Source organism: Phalangium opilio, unplaced genomic scaffold (genome assembly GCF_054372755.1).
Source record: "Phalangium opilio isolate 3A_F unplaced genomic scaffold, DU_Popi_V2 ptg000103l_1, whole genome shotgun sequence".
Lineage (NCBI taxonomy): Eukaryota > Metazoa > Arthropoda > Arachnida > Opiliones > Phalangiidae > Phalangium > Phalangium opilio.
The window spans coordinates 2040187-2059670 of NW_028324205.1; the positions used below are offsets into that span (position 1 = coordinate 2040187).

At 40.9% G+C, this 19484-nt stretch overlaps 1 protein-coding gene across 1 annotated transcript; it reads right to left on the reverse strand.

Moving 5' to 3' along the window:
- Window positions 1-16892: 16892 nt before the first annotated feature.
- Window positions 16893-19001, reverse strand: LOC149630441 (uncharacterized). The gene is made up of 5 exons (XM_089851312.1): window positions 18905-19001; window positions 18289-18815; window positions 18021-18243; window positions 17483-17596; window positions 16893-17404 (listed from the first exon to the last, which is right to left on the reverse strand). Exons 1-5 carry the CDS (start codon window positions 18999-19001, stop codon window positions 16893-16895), a joined length of 1473 nt encoding a protein of 490 aa, XP_089707438.1.
- Between the last annotated feature and the right edge of the window lie 483 nt (window positions 19002-19484).

The following is a 19484-nucleotide window of genomic DNA, read 5'->3' on the forward strand; positions in this document are numbered from 1 at the left end:
TTCTCTTATTCTTATATCTAAATTTAAAAATCAATCCCCTAGACAACGTACCTAATTCTTTATTTCTCACGCAAGTCCCAATAGTGAAGGCTTGGCGGTTACCCGGACCATTTTGAATAACCTTTGTAGGGAACTCATTCTCACACTCTCACCTCTTATACTTATATATAAAAATTCCCTTACAAAATTGGGGGTCACCGTCCGGGATATCATGTTATATATGTCGTACAAATTTTTTTTAATGCATTAACCCTGATTTCTTAATTTCAAAATTTCGGAGTATCTCTAATCGCCCTGGTAACCCATGAATTTGCACGATTGTGCTTTATATATTTTGATAAGAATTTTTTTTTGCCCCATGCTATAGATGCTATTGTGTGAATTGTATGTTGTTTTATTTGTTGAACCTTCCCAGGGTTAGTTTAGAGTGCTTTGTTTATTGATTAGTTATTAGTGTTAAATTATTTTTTATGTGTAGAACGGGAGATAAAGCCCATAAGGAACACTGTGACCGTCTAAGAGCGGCACGTTTAGCAAGTCGTAACGACCGTAGGCAATCTCTCCCAATTGTTAAAACAAAACAGCCTAAATCAAAATCCAAACAAAGTCAGTCAATATGGCTAGCAATAATTCTTCCAGAAATACCTCTCCAAATAGAAATTCTGCTAATTTATCCCAGTGGGGAATTCCCCCTTTTTCTACGGGTAACAATAACCCAAATGCCAGTATAAGCCAAAGCATGGCCACCGGCTTATCTGTTAACGCCCCCTCCGCTGTAGTAACCAGCGCGAGCAACACCTTTATCCCGCCAAATAACAACATTTTCGCTGGGGTAATCAAATTTTAACCCCTTCCATAGGTACGGGAACAAACACCTCTACCGTACTCAACGCAGCTGGACCTAGCTCCAATATTCAACCCCCTACAGCGCCCGTAGCCAATAGCTCGGCCCCCGTTTCAATTCCCGGGGATGTTTTAACACAAATTCTTAACCAACTCTCAGCTCTATCAGTCCAAAATCAACAATTTGCCACCCAAATAGCAACCCTTCAAGCAGCAGTAGTTCCTGCGCCACCCCCTCCCACTATAGTCAGTACACCTGTTAATAATCCAGGCAGTCTTAATGTAGCCCCTAATCAATTTTTATTACCAGCTAATAGCCCTGGTAGCGCAAATCAACCGACTAATCAGTTTTTACCACCTAACCCAGGTAGTCAATTAAGCCAGACACCCACTTTGGGAACGCCCCCATTACCCATGCCAAATAGCGCGCCCCAAAACCCGTTTAATACACCAGTGCCCAGCGTAGCTAACTACTCTTTAACGTCAAACACCGATGCCCCTACAGCGCCACCACCCCTGTATTGTCCACCAACTACCCCATTTATGTTTTCAAACCCATTACCTGCACCCACCTACGCCGGCAATCCCACAGATGCAGGCCCAAAATTATTCTTGTGTAGGGTTAAACAAATGCGTATGACTTATAACGTCCCAGAATCCATATTCACCCAACAATGGGTGCCCACCTTATTAACCGGCCCAGCATTGGAATGGTTTTATACTCAGAACGCCATAACCCCTTTTTCCGACTTGAATACTTTCGAAATCGCTCTGCGCACCAGATTCGAAAGGAAAGAGCACGACGAAAATATTAAAGGGAAGATAACCGATAGAATACAACGCGCTCAAGAATCCGTGCATGAGTACGCGGAAGCAATTTTAAAACTGTGTCATCAGTTAGTTAACCCTCCAGATGAGAGAAAACAAATAAAATACGTCTTTCGTAACATGCGTGACGATATCAAACCATATTTAGCTACCAAAACTTACACTTCTCTCAGAGAATTATTAGATGATGCCTCGGGAGTAGAAAGATCTGTAAACAAGCAAAAACGAGGTGTGGGAACCAATAGTTCTACTTCCACAGTTCAAAATCCTCCGCATTCTCAAAACCCGAGGTATAATAATAGTATCAGTCAGAATTGGAACTCAGGGCCTCCCAGACCCTCATTTAACCATCTTAATCCGCCTCGCGGAAATAATTCCCAAAATCCTCCTAACCCCAACACTCAGCCTAAAGTTATAGCTCAGAGTAATAATACACAAAGATGGGTCCCAACCTGTCACAGATGTTCGCAAAAGGGTCACATTAGTCCTGCGTGTCCCAATTATCCCCCTAATAATTTAAACCATCAAAACCCCCAAAGTTCGGGAAACGCCAATCCGGCTGGTGCCCACGGGTTCAGCAACCAGTCTGTACCGCAATCAGCTCTAACGACTCCGCGGCCCACGAACCCGAACCCCTTCCTATAAACCCTATATGTCAACCTGATTTTTCTACTGAATCCCAAGACTTTTTAGATATTTATTAAGGCACCATACCTTGCACCGCTCTTGTAGATGGGGGTTCAACCCATACTCTACTTCATAAAGACTTAAAACCCATTTTAAAAAGCTTAGGTTATGCAACCTCCAACACTTCTATATTAGCCCTTGATCAACCGGATGGAAGTCTATTAGCCACCCACGGTGCTGTTACAGTACCATTTTGTTTACCCAGAAAAGAAACCCCTTTTCAGGCAGTCTATGTATCTGGAATTAATTATCAATGTATATTAGGCAAGGATATTTTACGCCAGGTCGGCATGTTAGTCGACTATGGACTTAATAGCTTTTGTTACCGAGACGCCTTAGACAATAGTTTTTACTTCAAGGGTATTGCGTCATCCAATCATGGTAGTGTTTGCCGATTAAACGCAGTGTATCAGCTTATTAACGAAGCTAAGGTATTAGATAATCCCCATAGTTTAATTGATGAAGAGGGTATAATTAAGGCCTTAGCCACGGCTAACTTACCCGTTGATCAGGCGCAAGTACTAGAGAATTTAGTTTATAAATACAAGAATATTTTCTCTACCGTACCCGGAAGGACGACCTGTATAGAACATTATGTCGATCTCACTGACCCTAGACCCATTTCCGTTCCTCCATATAGAGTTTCTACCCCCAAACGTGTTCTCATTGATGAAACCATCAATGAAATGTTAGAACAAGATATAATTGAACCTTGTAATGGCCCCTGGGCTAGTCCAATCATAATCATCCCCAAAAAGGATGGCGGAAACCGCCTTTGTATCGACTACCGAAAATTAAATGCCGTGACCCGTCGTGATGCCTACCCCCTCCCCCGTATAGACGATATACTTGAGTCAATACATAATCCGAAGTTTATCACTACACTCGATATGCGGGCGGGATACTGGCAGGTACCCCTCCATGAATCCCATCGCGACCTAGGTGCCTTTGTCACCCACCGGGGACTCTTTAGACCCAAAGTCTTAATGTTTGGTATGACAAACGCACCGGCAACCTTCCAGAGGATGGTTAATTCCTTGTTTTTAGACCTCTCGGGACGGGGCGTTTGCGCATACCTGGACGATTTAATAATAGCCTCACAGGATTTCGAGTCCCATATACGCACCTTAGCCGAGGTCTTTGACCGACTTATGCGAGCCGGCCTCACTATAAAGGCTTCTAAGACACAGTTTTGTCAAACCGAATGCAAAATTTTAGGGCACATAGTGTCAGAATCAGGTATCCAAGTCGACCCAGATAAAACATCCACTATACGTGATTTCCCCGCACCCAAAAACATAAAACAACTAAGAAGGTTTTTGGGCATGGCCTCCTACTACCGTCGATTTATAGAAAACTTTTCAAAGGTCGCCAGCCCTCTAAATCACTTATTGAAGAAAGACGTAAGGTGGCACTGGAACGCCGAGCAGGAAACCTCTTTTAAGATCTTAAAAGAAAAGCTAGGATCTGCCCCAATATTATGCACTCCTGACTATAACCACACTTTTCAAATCCATTGTGACGCGTCGAACGTAGGCCTAGGAGCCGTTTTAACCCAGACCATAGACGGGAAACGCCGCGTCGTTCAGTACGCTAGTACTTCACTTAGTACCGCAGAAAGAAACTATTCGGCTGTAGAGCGTGAAGCTTTAGGTGTGTTATTTGCCGTAGAAACCTTCCGCCCTTATGTAGAAGGCACTCATTTTGAGTTATTTACCGACAATAGCGCCATTAAATGGCTTCATAAAGCGCCCGATCCAACCGGCAAATTCGCCAGATGGAACGCCCGCCTACAGGCATTCGACTTTACCATTTCCCACGTCCCAGGCATTCATAACGTAGTTGCCGACACTCTTTCAAGGATTCCCGAATCCCTGGAAGTTGGTCATGTTTCAGCCCTGGCTTCGGCCACAACCCCACCACGATTAGTTCGCTTTGACAACGAGGAACTAATTAAATCCCAACGTTCAGACGAAAAATTAGGTCCCCTAATTTCTTATTTAGAAGAGAACAAACTACCCCAAGATAAAGACTTACGGGCCTGGGTAGAAGACACCGCAGTCCATTGTGACATAAGAGATCAAATATTATACAAAGACACCGGAAAGATAGATCTCTATGGGTGGGATAACTTTAAGATTTTAGTCCCCCAGTCTCTTAGAGCCCGGTTACTACACGTGTCCCACGATATTCCCTCCGCTGGCCACTTCGGTATCAAAAAGACAATTAAACGCCTTCAGAGCCAGTACACCTGGGAGAAAATGACGTTAGACATCACCAATTATTGCCGTTCATGTACTGTGTGCCAAACCACTAAAGCCCCCAACCAAGCACCGCCTGGACTCATGAAACCCAGCGAAGTTACTAAGCCTTGGTCTGTCATTTCTCTTGACCTTAAAGGGCCATTTCCCCGATCGAAACGTGGCTTCAAGTATATTCTGGTCGTTTCCGACTACCTCACCAAATGGGTCGAGATATTCCCCCTACGGAAGGCGACCACTCCCCCTATTGTACGTCATCTTGTAGACGACGTGTTTACACGATATGGTTTACCCGACACGATTGTCAGTGACAATGGCAGTCAATTTGTAGCTAAATTATTTGACAACGTTCTTGAAAAATTGCAAATTAAGCATAGATGCACATCTGTCTATGCCCCTCAATCCAACCCTACGGAGAGATACAATAGAACGATAGGGACCATGATTACTTCCTATATTGAAGGAAGTCAACAAGAATGAGACCGCGGCCTCCAACAGTTCGCCATGGCCATACGGTCAGCGGTACAGGATTCCACGGGATTCACTCCATCATATCTTATGTTCGGACGGGAAATGAGAACCGCATATAGTCCCCTTGTTTCTCAAAACCCAGATTATTACGACAATGGCTTAACTTCAAAAGTTTATGGTTTAACAGTCCAAACCAAGGTCCAAGATGCTCTTAAGGTAGCTCTGGAAAATGTTCGTAAGGAACAAGCCTCGCAGAAGGCGCAGTACGACAAGCACCATAGGAATGTTGAATTCGACGAAGGTTCATTAGTCTAAAAAAGAACCCATTATCTTTCGAAAGCGTCAGATTATTTTTCAAGTAAACTTGCTCCTAAATACGACGGTCCATTTCGCATTGCGAAAAAGCTATCTCCCCTAACATATAGGCTAGAGTCCACGAAAGGACGTCCTTTAAAAGGCACTTTCCACATTAGAGACCTGAAGCCCTATGTTTCAAGGACTGACTTAGTTTTGCAAGATTCTGATTTGGCTGATGGGACAGGTTCCCCTGATATTCATGTCCCTAATTCCAACCCCCAACAACCCTTTGGTGGTTATAATTTAAGGCCAAGGGCCGCACATACTGGTAGAGTTCAACATTAAAGAGCCCATTCACCAGTAATATCTATTTAGTATTACTTACCCCTTTCTAGGTTTTAGAAAACCAGGAAGATATTTTTTTATTTTATATTAAACTGGATGGTTGCGTACCCTAGGTACGTGATCCTTGACACTCCAGTTCAATTTAGGCCTCTTTAGATGTCATTTTTTTTCTATTCATGGTATACCTGTACATATGAGATACTCTCGGTGGCATGCCACCATAATTTGTTTTTGTTTACGTGAAAATTTTTAACTTTTTTTTGCCCCTGTACATACATATTGTAACATGTGTTCTCATGAGGACATGAGAAATAAGGTGGGGGAGAGTGTAACGGTGGAAACTCTAAATTCATTCTTATAGTCAAAATTATCAAAAAATTTATAAAACAAATCTTATCTTTCCAATTCTAATTTTAAAATTTTAAAAATGTAACCAAATACACAAATACCTATTCAAACAAACTGAGGGTATTGTCCGGTCTTGGGACTCTTGAATGCGGGCATTCAAGATACCTTGACAAATCAAACCCTTTAGTAGCAACCCAAAATGGGAGTTCCACCTACTGCAGAGGTTGTTTGCCCCATTCAGTCCATTCGTTCCGCTAAGGTCAGCTGTTGAACTTGCAGGGATGACCCCTTTATTCAGTCAATTCCTAACCTCTCCCCACATGTAAATAGATTTTCGCCTTTTAAAAATAACTAGAAAAACAAGGTTGCCAAATAAAATATATGTGTATAGTGATTGTTAAGTTTTCGTTAAGTAAGGACACCTGCAAGGAAACGTTTTTCCAAAAAGAGAACAACGTGATCAAGAGGACGAGAGGTCCCTAAGATTTGATTCGAAAAAGAGCGAGTCCGTTCCGAGCTACGAAGAGCAACGGTGATAAGACTAACTCCTCTGCTCCTCGACCTTGTGGGCCCCACCACGGAAGCGATTTGAGGGCTCGGACGCTGATGGTCCACCTCAACCGGGACCTTAACCGAAAATCCCGCGCGCTTTACGTGTGAACGTTTCAGAGTAAACCTTTATCAAAAAAAAAATAAAAGAAGTTCCGCAAATGATCGCGAAAACTAATCGCGGAATTAACCCGATAAGCGCGACGTATAAATTAAAAACCTGTGCGCGCTAAAACGTTGAAATTCGGTGCGCGAAACGTATAGCGGAAAAGGATTTATTACGTCGAGAACAAGGAAGTCGTCGGCCCTCAACTACCGTCCATGGACCCTCTTGGAACAAACCGAACTTAAGTACCTACCCGCTAATCGGGTTCCTTTTGATTTAATTAAGTTTTATATTTTGTCGTGTATCCATATCGGTTCTACTGAGCCTGATTATCTTGTTAATTTTAAGTCCTTTAGCCATGACCATGGTCCACACCCTTAAGGTGTTTATTTATATATATATTTAATAATTTTTACTAGTGTTAATTAAATTCCTGTTAAATTTGGCAACCAAACCTCTCTAGTTATTTCTCTTATTCTTATATCTAAATTTAAAAATCAATCCCCTAGACAACGTACCTAATTCTTTATTTCTCACGCAAGTCCCAATAGTGAAGGCTTGGCGGTTACCCGGACCATTTTGAATAACCTTTGTAGGGAACTCATTCTCACACTCTCACCTCTTATACTTATATATAAAAATTCCCTTACAATCTGAAACGCGGCTGCAATGACCCTGCAAAGTATCTGAAACGCACCTGCAATTATCCTACAGAGTATCTGAAATGCTCCTGCAATGATCCTGCGAAGTATCTGAAACGCGGCTGCAATGATCCTACAAAGTATCTGAAACGCACCTGCAATTATCGTACAAAGTATATGAAAAGAGCCTGCAAAGAATCTGAAACGCGCCTGCAATTATTCAACAGAGTATCTGAAATGCACCTGCAATGATCCTGCGAAGTATCTGAAACGCGGCTGCAATTATCCTACAAAGTATCTGAAACGCACCTGCAATTATCCTACAAAGTATCCGAAATACGCCTGCAATGATCCTAAAAAGTATCTGAAACGCGCCTGCAATTTTCCTACAAAGTATATGAAAAGCGCCTGCAATTATCCTACAAAGTATATGAAATGCTCCTGCAATTATCCTAAAAAGTACCAGAAACACACCTGCAATTTGCCTACAAAGTATATGAAAAGCGCCTGCAATTATCCTAAAAAGTATATTTTAAAAAGTTTGAGATACTAAAGGTTTTTGGGGTCTACTATAAGTCCATCAATTGTTACTAAGCTTTTCTAAAGCAAAATGCTTATTTGGGTACTAGTATGAACAGATTCCACGATATTTCTTCGGATTCTTCGGAATCTGGACCAGGGACGAGCTCGTCACCCATTTCTAGCGCTGGAACGCAGACCCCTTTGTCCAGTGCCAATAATGCTTCGGAGGACGAGGACGAGGGGACTTGCGTCCAATCTATACCCAGAGTGTTAGTTAAAGCTTTCGCTTTGAAATTTAAAGAGAGGGCATTGGAGTCCGCAACATTCAGGACCATTTCGAATATCGCGGTCATGTCACGAGTGACACTGGTGCTGTCACCAAGCATATAGTGGTCCAATGTAAATGGGACAAATGTTCAAAACTGACAAAAATCCAGCAAAGTTGTGCTGGAAACCTGGAGCGACACGTTCAGGTATGCAATTATCCTTTAACAATAATAGATTTCCATACATTTTATCATTTTCTTGATTATATCTGATTTCTCTATTCCAAAAGAAAACCCATGGAGGGATTCTGAGGGTCAGGCAGCCAAAAAGGTCCGACGAAGAGTTGTTGGCACCTTCGAAGAAGGTAGTGAAATTCAGACACGACTCCATGCAACAAAAAAACTTCGAGGTTGCCCTAATGGCTATGGTGGCCAAGGACGGAGTTGCATTTTCAATGCTCGACCAAGAAGGATTCCAAGAAGTGGTGGCGAGGGGTGGACCCCAAGTCACTGTACCATCTTCGATGGAACTTTTGGCAGGGATGAAAAATCTACTTGAAAAGAAAAAACCTACAATGTTTTGTGTTAGTTAAAACAAAATTTATATAAAATATTTTTTATGAATATAATTAAATATTTTTAATTCTAGTCGACTAAGGAGGAAAAACACCTCGTGTTAATTCGTTGGGGTGAAATTGTCGAGGTTTACGTCAACTTCATTGACGAAAAATTTCACCATCACCGCGCAATTCCTGTAGGTTTTGTTCAAATAATGGCACTCTCATCCGAAGCTAATTTTCTGAAGATTAAGGGAGCCCTGGACGAAAGCGGAATAGAAACCTCCGAAGTATGTACTTTAAAATTATCCCCATATATGGTTTTGTTCCCAGCAAACTATTTATTATAAATTTTTCGTGTATCGCGGGTGTGTTCGGTTCTCATGATGGACGCGCCAAAGGTTCTCTCCGACTACAATAACGCTAAGTCGTGGGTTTTGCCAGGCTCACTGACCGAAAATGGTAATTAAATTTGAACCACGTGACAACCCTTGGAAGTTGAAACAAACATTTTTAATTTCCTGTAGGTTTCAAGACGCTGGACATAATTACAAATGAAGCAGAAGAAGGGTTTTCGGTGCAATCACCATGGAAGAGCTTAACATGCATGCCCAATGCTCTCTATATGGTTTTCCTACGTCAACTGGAAGTGTCCCCGGACGGGACCAGTATTTTTGGAAAAGTCGAAAAATGGATTTCCACCGTAATAACTTCGCCGACTTTGTCGAAAAAAGTTTTTTCGTTGTGTTCCGAAAGGAATTTAACGAGATTCCAATCAGTAATGGAAGGAATTGGATCTCTGCTTAAGGTACTATAAATTCATACTTCTTCAGACATACCACTTTAGGAGGGTTAAATTATTAAAAACAATAGCTTTCAAAATCTAGTGCTTTTCCCTAGAGCTCCTTTAAAGGGAGGGTGAAGTGGAAAATCAAGAAATTTTTCTTCGATTCCTTTTTTGTTAACAAAAACGCAGGGAGTTTTGAGATTGATTGGAGGGCCATATCTCAAATTATCCTTAAAATCTAAACCTAATTTGAATTTCAAAATCATTCGGAGATATTTCCTGAATGTTTCACTATGCAGACTGGTCTTATACTTAGAAGAATCGATAAAAAAATCACTTGATTTTCCACTTCACTTTAACTCAACTGAGATCGTCAGTTTGATCATTCTCAATGAATAAAGGCAGTGTCAATATCAAAAATGACCTTACTTTTCTTATATTTATTAAAGTATGAAGAGGAAAGAGAGGAGACTCTTCATTCGACTCTTGAAAACTTAGATTGTGCAGATAAAAGCTCGAATGACATGGACGTCATTATGGAGTTTTTGGAGTTGTATAGACCTATCCAAGTAGCGGCCAAAGAATTCGAATCTTTCGAGCCAGTGGCGGCGAAGACTCTGGGCCTACTAGTCGGGGCGTTCGTCCAAATCAGAAAGCTTGAGTGCTTACATTTTCAAGACTTTAAAGAAAATCTCAAAAAAGATTTTACTGACACGTTCGCTAGTGTCATAAAGGATGAAAATTATATATTGGCTTCGTTTTTGGACCCACGCCAGAAAAGATACATGTTCACAGGTAAAATTTTCTTCCTTTGAAGTATCTTAGGCTAACCCTCTGTCTCTTGCCTTATTGATATCCTCTCCCGGAGGCGAATTCTATTACACAGTTATTTAAATTATAATGTATGCATTTATCTCTTTACAGGTCAGTTTGTTACTCCAGAATGGATCGAAAAATATCCAGCGTTTTGCGTTCCAAGTTTCGATGAGGTGTTGCAAATTGTCCAAAAAAAATAAAAGACATGGAAGACGAGGACGAAACAGAAAATGAGCCGGAAGCCGAAGCTGGAGACTCCATGTTCCCCTCCCTAGCTCCACCCGGTGGGTCAAAGACATTGCCAGCATCGCCTTCTGGGGAGGTCAGCCTTTATTTAAAGGAAGCCCTACCCCAAAAAGTAGATAAAAAAGTAACATGGCTCCCCTGGACATTTGGAGGGCCAAGGCAACCGCCATGCCAAACTCGCCAGAAAGTACTTGGCATGCTCAGTCTCAACTACCCTAATGAGCGTTGCTGCGGAGCGGGCGAAAACGTTAACGCGTTACCAGCGCTCCGGCCATAACCCAAAAACCATGGCAACTTTGCTAAATGTGAAAGCCTTGAGCGAGCTAAAGAAGTAGATGAGCCAGAGGTGAGTTTCCGCTTCCCCCATTGTAAGTGCATTTCAACGAATAACCTTTATCTTGTTTTTTTTTCTTCTTACCAGGGCTCTGTCATCGAGCCATAGGTTGGCGTTAAGAGGGGATTAGGGCTACTGGCGAAACCCCTCGGAGTACACTTCCTCCAAATAAAAACGCGTCCTACATCGAGTCAATTTATTTATAAGAATTACGCCGCCACGTAGTTCTTATGAGTAAATGACTCCATTCTATTGTACCTCTTGGGTGGACGTGGAAACAATAGGCTAGAGTTTTTCTCTTTTCAGTTGGCGTCTAAACATTCACTTCGAATATTGCATCTAAAGCTCAAAATTTGCTTCTAATGCCGACTAAATTTAGTTTTAAGAAGGACGCTGCCACGTCCAGCTTAAGACTTAATTAGTCGTTTTTAGTTTTTCTTTTTGCAGTTTCCTCATCATGAACTGGTTCTGGAATCACCATCTGATGGGATTCTTCCAATTCGTTTAAAGGCTATACTAAGCCTAGCGCATTCATATACTCGGAATATAATTATAGTTTAAAGAATGACGCCGCCACGTCAAGCTTTACACAAAATTATATTCCTATTGCACATTCATCTGGAAAGAATGTGTAGGCCGAAGTTATTACCTTACTTCAATCAGTGGATCATCGGTGACGTCCACTCAGGAGCTTTTCTACTGGATCTGAAACAATCCGTTCTCGCGTAACTTTACATTACGAAACGCGGTTAAACTCGGCTAACAAAATTTATATTTGTAACCTCAATTTGATTTTATGACTTATAAAAATAAAACCACTTGGGACTTTGGTCCTTGAAAACCAATTTAGCACACATTATTCTTATAAGCTTACTGAATATATCCCGAATCTCGGAAATATTCGTGATAACGTGAACTCATTCATGATGTTGCCTATAAACATTACTTTTTACCGTTTGCCTTGCAAGTCATAATCATCTGAGAATTTTTATCAAACAAGGTAGAATTATCGCCCCCTTTGTGGAACGTGAAGTGTCGTAATACCGCCTCCTATGAGTATATCTCGCGTAACTTTACAATAGAAAACATGGTTAAACTCGGCTAACACAATTTATATTTGTAACCTTAATAAACGTTTATGACTAATAAGCTAAATCCAGTTGGTACTTTTGTCCTTGAAAGTTACAAACATTTAAAACGAGTTACTCCTTAACCTTTCCTATAATTATTCCCGAAAATATTCATGTTATTAAGAAATAAAATTCATGGTGCTTGCAAAACATTTTTTTTAACTTTTGCAATCATGGATATGGCGTAGCTACCTAATAAAACACAATTTTGAAGTTCCAAGCCCTTAAATACTATGGAAGATAGATATGAATAGGTATCTGTAGGTCTACTTAAAGGAAATAAGGAATAAAACGATGCCTGACTTTGATTCGCCATTTCGAAAGTCAGTGATGTTTTTCAAAAAACACTACTTTCAAAAACATAGTAAAATTACTTCGCGCTAAATTAAAAATTTGTAATAAAAAAATTAAAATGCGCAATAAAATGAAATGTATAGTGAAATTAACCTCTTCAAATATGAAATGTCACCAAAAGCTTTTATAATTTCAACTAATAGAATAAAAAAAAATGTTTTTATTTTTATTTATTTTTTTATTTTTTTGCTAAACCATGAAATATCCCAACCCTTTAATAACCAATAAGTGTAGCCTAAAGATCTTTAACCTTTTGAAAAGGCAGGCTCACCACTCTCCTCCCTGGTAAAGGGAAGGGTTTGGTATGAAAAATAACGCCAAAGCTTCCCTCGACCGGTTTTTCGATGTTATCATCATTAACTAAATAGCAACGTTCATGGAGAAGCCTGGGAAGGTGAAAGAGGTGACTTGACGTGGAAAATTTCAAAACCGCCGAAAACCCACACCGTCACTGGCACACTCAACACTATCGCTAATACTTTCTAGCCCTCTCCTTGGCCTTAAAAACCGGTTTTAAGTCGTCTTGAAAACGTTCAAATAATGTCTTTTATACTCGGGTTACCTCTAAAATCAATTGTAAACCAGAGCACTCTCCTTTTTAATACCAAAAACCAATAATCCAACATTTGTAGGAAGAACAACACCACGTATTATTAAGTAATATTGAGGAGTACTGGTCTTATACAAAACAATTTAGCGCAGACAAAGGCAGGGCATTGTGCGCAATGTCATATATATCTTTAAAGTTAAATTAACTGCAACACCAAATAACACGGATGCAGGGTGTTCCGAAAATTGTGGTAAGACCGACGTACAGTGGATTTTATGGGCAATTTCGAGTCGAAATCGACTAAAGTTCTTTGACATTTTGAACAAGAGACACCCTAAACAAGTTATGATTGCAGTCTTTAATCCGTTAATTAAATAAGCCCACTGTACTTCAGTCCTACCACCCTTTTTGAAGCACCCTGTATATAGTTATTATAAAATGTTCTGCACTTTGTATATTATTTTCTCTCTTTTTTTGGAAAACAAATTAAGTATTCAAAACCAAAGAAAAATAAACCGATAAGAAAAACAGCCATATGTAAAAGAATGATTGTTTAAATTTAAATAAAATGAGTCTGATACTTCATGGAGATTTTTAAAAATTATTTATTAATTTAAATATACGCAGGAGCTTTCGGACCGCGGTCCCTCTTCAGCTGCAACTTTGACAAATAAACTTCAAAAAAGTGAAATAATTCCATATCTAGGAAAATAAGTTTGTAGTAGTAGACCTCTTGACTCGGAGAGGTAATATTTTGGTTTTCCCAACTTGTCATTTTACTCTTTTAAAACGTGACCATACCGACTAGCGGGAAGGAGTTGGTAATCAATTGGCAAAAATGGGTTACATGTTTAGGACGGTAGGCAAGCCTACTTCAGACCACCACAGTTCCAACAGTCGGATAAATGTCGGTTACTAAACGGCCTAAGCATAACTTTGCTTTTAATTTTACTCTTCTTAAACGTCACAATACCGACTAGCGCGAGGGAGTTGTTAATCAATTGGCAAAAAATGTGTTGGAATTTTCTAGACGGTAGGCAAGCCTACTTTAAACCATCTCTGTTCCAACTGTCAGATAGATGTCGGCATTTCCAACTAAAAGAAGTAGTCGGTTTCATGAGTCGGAAAAGTATCGGAATAAGCATGGTACAGCTGACTGGACCGTAAACCGACTATTCGACCTTTAACCGACTGTTATGCGGAAGGCTTGTGCTACTGGGGAAGGGGAAAAAATTTAGCAGGCAAAATTTTCCGAAACCTTGTTTAAAGATTTTCAGGTGTCTTTCTTTTTGGGTATTTAAAAAAATCCCCAACATTTCTTTGGTAGCCCGTACAAAATTCTTTGACTTAGCAGTAGAAAGCCTACTACATTGAATAGTGACAGATCATGTTAAACGCTTTGAAAAGCTACCACAATGAAAGGCTGTATGATGCCATTATTTTACAATATCAAAAACTATTTCAACGAGTTCGAGGTGATCTGCCCCCCCCCGTCACGTTTGGGGTTCGTGACCCGGGCGCGTGCGCGTCCGCGTGTTAATTAATTACGTTTAAGTAGGAATGATAATTACAAATTTGTTTAATTCGAGTATTAGCTATGATACCATTAACTACACCTGGAAATTTAATTATTTTCGGTTCTTCGGGATCTGGTAAAACGGCGTCATGCAACCGAATAAATAGAAAATAAGGATAAAGGATAAAATGTTTCAACCTAAAGTTGATTAAGTTGTTTGGCCTTACAGTATATATCAGAATGGTTACGATGAATTAAAAGACATGGGTGTAATTATGCGTCCAAGTTTACCCGACGTTACTATATGCGATGAGTCTCAAACAATACTAATTGTCTTAGATGATCTCATGTTGGGAAATAAGAATAATATTTTTTCAGAAATATTTACTAAGCAATCACACCATAGGAAATTATTCGAAATTACCCTTTTACAAAATATATTTGAAAAAACTTGAAAACAGCTTCCTTAAACGCTTATTACATGATTCTTATGAAAATCGTGAGAGATCTTATCCAATTAGTGGCGCTCTCTAAACAATTGGCACCCAACAATTTATTGTGGAATGTTATCTGGCAGCAACTGAAAAACCACACGGGTATTTACTTTTCGATTTAACCCAAAAATGTCATTCCGATTTATGGTTTAGAACAAATATTTTATACTCCCAAGAAGAAAAATATATAATTAGACAACAATTCCAAACTTTTATCATTCTTTACGGTGTCACCACCGACAAGAAAACAACGGGGAATAAAAAGAAAAGTTAAGCCGCTAAAATTATCAATATAATAGCCGATCTGCAACAATTAAAAAACCACAAAGACTAGCTATTCTTAAAAATTCTAATCGAGAAATTATTGATTCAATCAATTCAATTTCGAGCCTTTTTGGCGGCTTATTCTAAATGAATAAAACAATAGTTTACGCTAATAAAATTACCTTAGTGCCTTTGAAACAACAAAGTCCTAACCCATCAAATCAATTAATAAGAACTAATATTGAGATTTCAAAAGACAATACAGTTTTACCGGAGTTGGAAAAAAAGAGATGAGTCTAATTATCTCAAATCGATCTTTAGATGAAAGAATCAAGTGGGTTTTTACGAAGAAGGCATGAAACAATACCAGAATATTTCGAATTCCCGGCCAGCGAATAAACAAGACAGCTGGATTAATACGTTTCCACAGAAATATAGGGGAGCCGCGAAAAAATATTTGATCATTTGACAACGTTAGGATGATGCGGGTATTCTTTACGTGAACGACCTAAAGATCCCAGATTCCGATATAGTTCAATCAGTTTATTTAACTATCCCATATATTAACAGCCCTCAACAGGACGTTTCAAATCCCAGATAATAGCAGTCCACAGCGGCAGTTTCTAATCCCAGATAATAGCAGTCCACAACGGCAGGTTTCAAATCCCAAATATAACAGTCCCCCACGGTAGGAATCAAATCCCATATATTCCCAGCCCCCAACGGCAGGAATCAAATCCCAGATATTCTCGGCTCCCAACGGCAGGTAACAAATCCCAGATATTCTCGGCTCCCAACGGCAGGTAACAAATCCCAGATATTCTTGGCTCCCAACGCCAGATATCAAATCCCACATATTAGCAGCCTCCAACGGCCGGTATCAAATCCCAGATATTAGCAGACCCCAACGGCCGGCAGGTTTCATATCCCAGAGCCCGATAATAGTAAGCCAAATCCAAAATAATCCCAGACATTCCCAACCCCCAACGGCAGGTATCAAAATCCAAAATAATCCCAGATATTCCCAGCCCACATCGGCAGGCATCAAAATCCACATTGCAACGGATAAAAGATGATTTGTCCCTTCCGTTGACAAGGGCATTTAAATCCTTTACTTTAAATTAGAAGGCATAACAAGCGGCTAATCAAAAATTTGATTTTATTCACATAAACTAAATAAAAATTAAACATAACTGAAGAGACTGAACCATGAAGTTCAGTAAATTAGAACGACTACATTTATCCGGGTGTAAATGAGAACTGCAAAATGAGAACTGCCTTATACAATAGAAAATTTCTCTTTATATATAATTCCATTTGGATGCAAAAGGGGGAAGGGTGGCAACCGGAAAGATCTAGGATGTTTGGGGTTGAGGTAGTTACGCGACGGCAGTGGACTGAGCATAAACCGGCGGTTTTAAAATGTGAGGCTTCCGCCCACTGTCGTCTGCAACGGTAGGCCTAAACAGTTGCATCCTACCCCCCAAAGAAAAATTTGACATTGGTATAAAGTTAAATAAAAATAAAGGATTTGAAGCTAGTCCGTATAGCCCGTCTTCAGCTGTTGAGGATAACTGTTCCTGGGGATGGCGGTGCGGTTGTGTGATGGTGGTGCGGTTGCGGTGAGTTCGTCGGTCTTGGGATGTGGCTTACTTCTTGATGAAGGTTCTGTAGTGGATGTCAATAATTGGTTGTGGATTTCCATTCCTGGATCGTCTGATCAAAGGCGGTGTTGTCCTGTCCTGGATCGTCCGATCTGCGGTGGTGAATTCCTATCCGGGATCGTCTGATCTGCGGTGGTGAATTCCTATCCGGGATCGTCTGATCTGCGGCGGTGATTTTCTCATGGGTTCTCTGGTTTAGTTGTACACGAAAGATTTTAAGGTCGCCCGCAAAGAGGCACAACTTAGAGGATAATTGAGAGGGGAGGTCATTTATGAAAATAAGGAACAGGAGAGGGCCAAGAACACTACCCTGAGGGACGCCACTAGTAACTGGTAGGAAAGTACTAAGGGAATCGCCAACGCGGACTGACTGAGTGCGAGCAAGTAAGTAGGATTTAATCCACTGGTAGATATTATTATTTATACCCAAAACCCTAAGTATGGCCAACAAACGTTGGTGGGGAACCGAGTCAAAGGCCTTAGCTATGTCTAGGTAGATGACGTCAACCCTATGTCCCTCATCAAAAGCTGAAAGCCAGGTAGAAAACGCCGAAAGGAGGTTTGACTCTACAGATCTGTTGTTAAGAAAACCATGTTGGAACTTACTTAGATGGGGGGTTATAAACTGTAAGAGAGGCGTACGGATGCACTTTTCAAGGACCTTGCAAACCGTAGACGTTAAGCTGATGGGTCTGTAATTGATGACATCGCTTTTGCTACCTTTATGGGTGTGACGTGGGCAACACGCCAGTCCGAGGGGAGGGTCCCTTCAGTTAATGTGAGAGAAAAAGTAGATGTTTGGCAAGCGAGGAGGCACAATTCTTCAGGAGGCGGTTTGGAATCCCATCAGGACCCGAAGCACTTTTTGAGTCAAGGTTGCGGAGAATATGCTTAAGATCTACTAAGTTTGGAAGGAAATCAGGCATTTAAGCTATAAGACTTTGGGGTAATACAGTTAGGTCAGGGGGATTTGTATTAAACTTTTTTGTTAAAGTGTCGTTTAAAGTGTTCGCCATGGCTTCATCCGAGTCGGTTTGCGCTCCATTACTGAGCCGAATATTGAGACGAGTCGGGAGGGAACGGATTTGACGGCGTACGAAACGTTAGAAGGCACGTGGGTTTGTCTTGATTGTGGATAGTTTACGAGCATGGGACTGCGAAGTTGCTTTGCGTAACAGAGATTTGACTAGGCAGACTTGAGACTTGTAGAGGGGTCGGAGACGGAGTTGTGCGTGACTGTGGTTAGTGGAAATGGCGTGGCTCAGTTTCTTCCATAGTCGTTCTTTTTTGTGTATGGCACGTTTCGTAGAACGAGTAATCCAAGGCCGGGAATGGTGCGACACTGAGTGATCGTAAAGCGGAGTTGCCTGAGAGATACAGGCGAAGAGTTTTTACTTAAAAAGCAACCAAGCCTCTTCGGAAGGGAGCTGAGGGAGAGTGGACCAGTCCGTAGCTGCCAACAGGGTGTTTAGTTTGATAAAGTCTCCCCGACTATAGTCGAAGTCACGAGTAAATTTGATAGGAGGTAATCGTGGGCTAGTCAATGGGTATACTGCGCAGAGCGTTACATGATCACTACCACCAACTGGTGGTAATGAAGATATATTCGGGGTGACGTTGGCCTTGGTTATGATTAAGTCCAGGGTGTTGTGAGATAGAGAGTTACTTTGACTGAATCTGGTCGGGAAACTGATATGTTGGCTCAGAGCCGAAGAGTGAAGGAGTGCGAGAAAGTCATTATGGACGGATGAAGCACTGAGAGTGGGGGTAACGGTTGTCCAACAGATTGAAGGCAGGTTAAAGTCCCCGGTGATAATGATTTCAGAGCGTTGCGCAGAAATTAGTTTCAGATCTTGGAAGAGTTTGGAAGTTTCAGTCGGAGACGTGTTTGGGGACGGTAGATGCAGCCGAGCGTTATCCAAGTGCGAGAAGATTTTGGCTTGAGGTCAATCCATAAGGATTCTGGGTAGGTCGTTTGAATGGGTAATAAGTGGTGAACAAAGGTTTGACGAATATAGATGATAATACCGCCACCCGCGCGATTTGCACGATCTTGACGTAAAAGTGTGTAACCGGGAAGATTAAAAATGGCGTCATTTTGTGAGGGAGAAGCCCAGGTCAGCATTCCAGGTCGGGGAGAGGGAAATAAGTTCATCGCGTTTGCCAAAAAGATGCTGGGCATTAAAGAGGATGACGGTGAGACCCGGGGCTGAAGTTAGTTTTTTTGGGCATAACAAGCATGAGGTTGTTGCACGTTGGCAGAGTAAACCAAATGTGAGACTGGGATGTTGTTGGGATTTGAGAGGATTTGACATATTCGAGTAACAAAGGTTTCTGTGTTCTAACTAAGAAAGCCGTATCTACGCACCGAGAGCGCATTAAGGCTCCTCAGAGAAGTCCGCACTTCTCTCGGAACTTCATACTTTTACTTCAATTGAATTTAATCAACTTTAAGTCGCTTTCATTACAATATAACTTAATTTCAACCCAGGTTAAGCAACCAGGTGACTATCGATTACCACGCTGCCCCGCGATCCTCAAAGAAATCAAAATAAAGAACTTATTGCTAAGTAAAGTAGAGACTAGAGAGAGAGAGGCGAGAATCGAG

What these genes read in the sequence shown, in the direction of transcription:
- LOC149630441 (XM_089851312.1), bottom strand. Translation starts at nt 19,001, where the DNA reads ATGCTGACCTGGGCTTCTCCCTCACAAAATGACGCCATTTTTAATCTT. An exon ending in TGCAAATCGCGCGGGTGGCG is followed by an intron (nt 18,816 to 18,904) that starts GTATTATCATCT and finishes ATTGACCTCAAG; the next exon opens with CCAAAATCTTCTCGCACTTG. An exon ending in CTCAGCTCCCTTCCGAAGAG is followed by an intron (nt 18,244 to 18,288) that starts GCTTGGTTGCTT and finishes TGTATCTCTCAG; the next exon opens with GCAACTCCGCTTTACGATCA.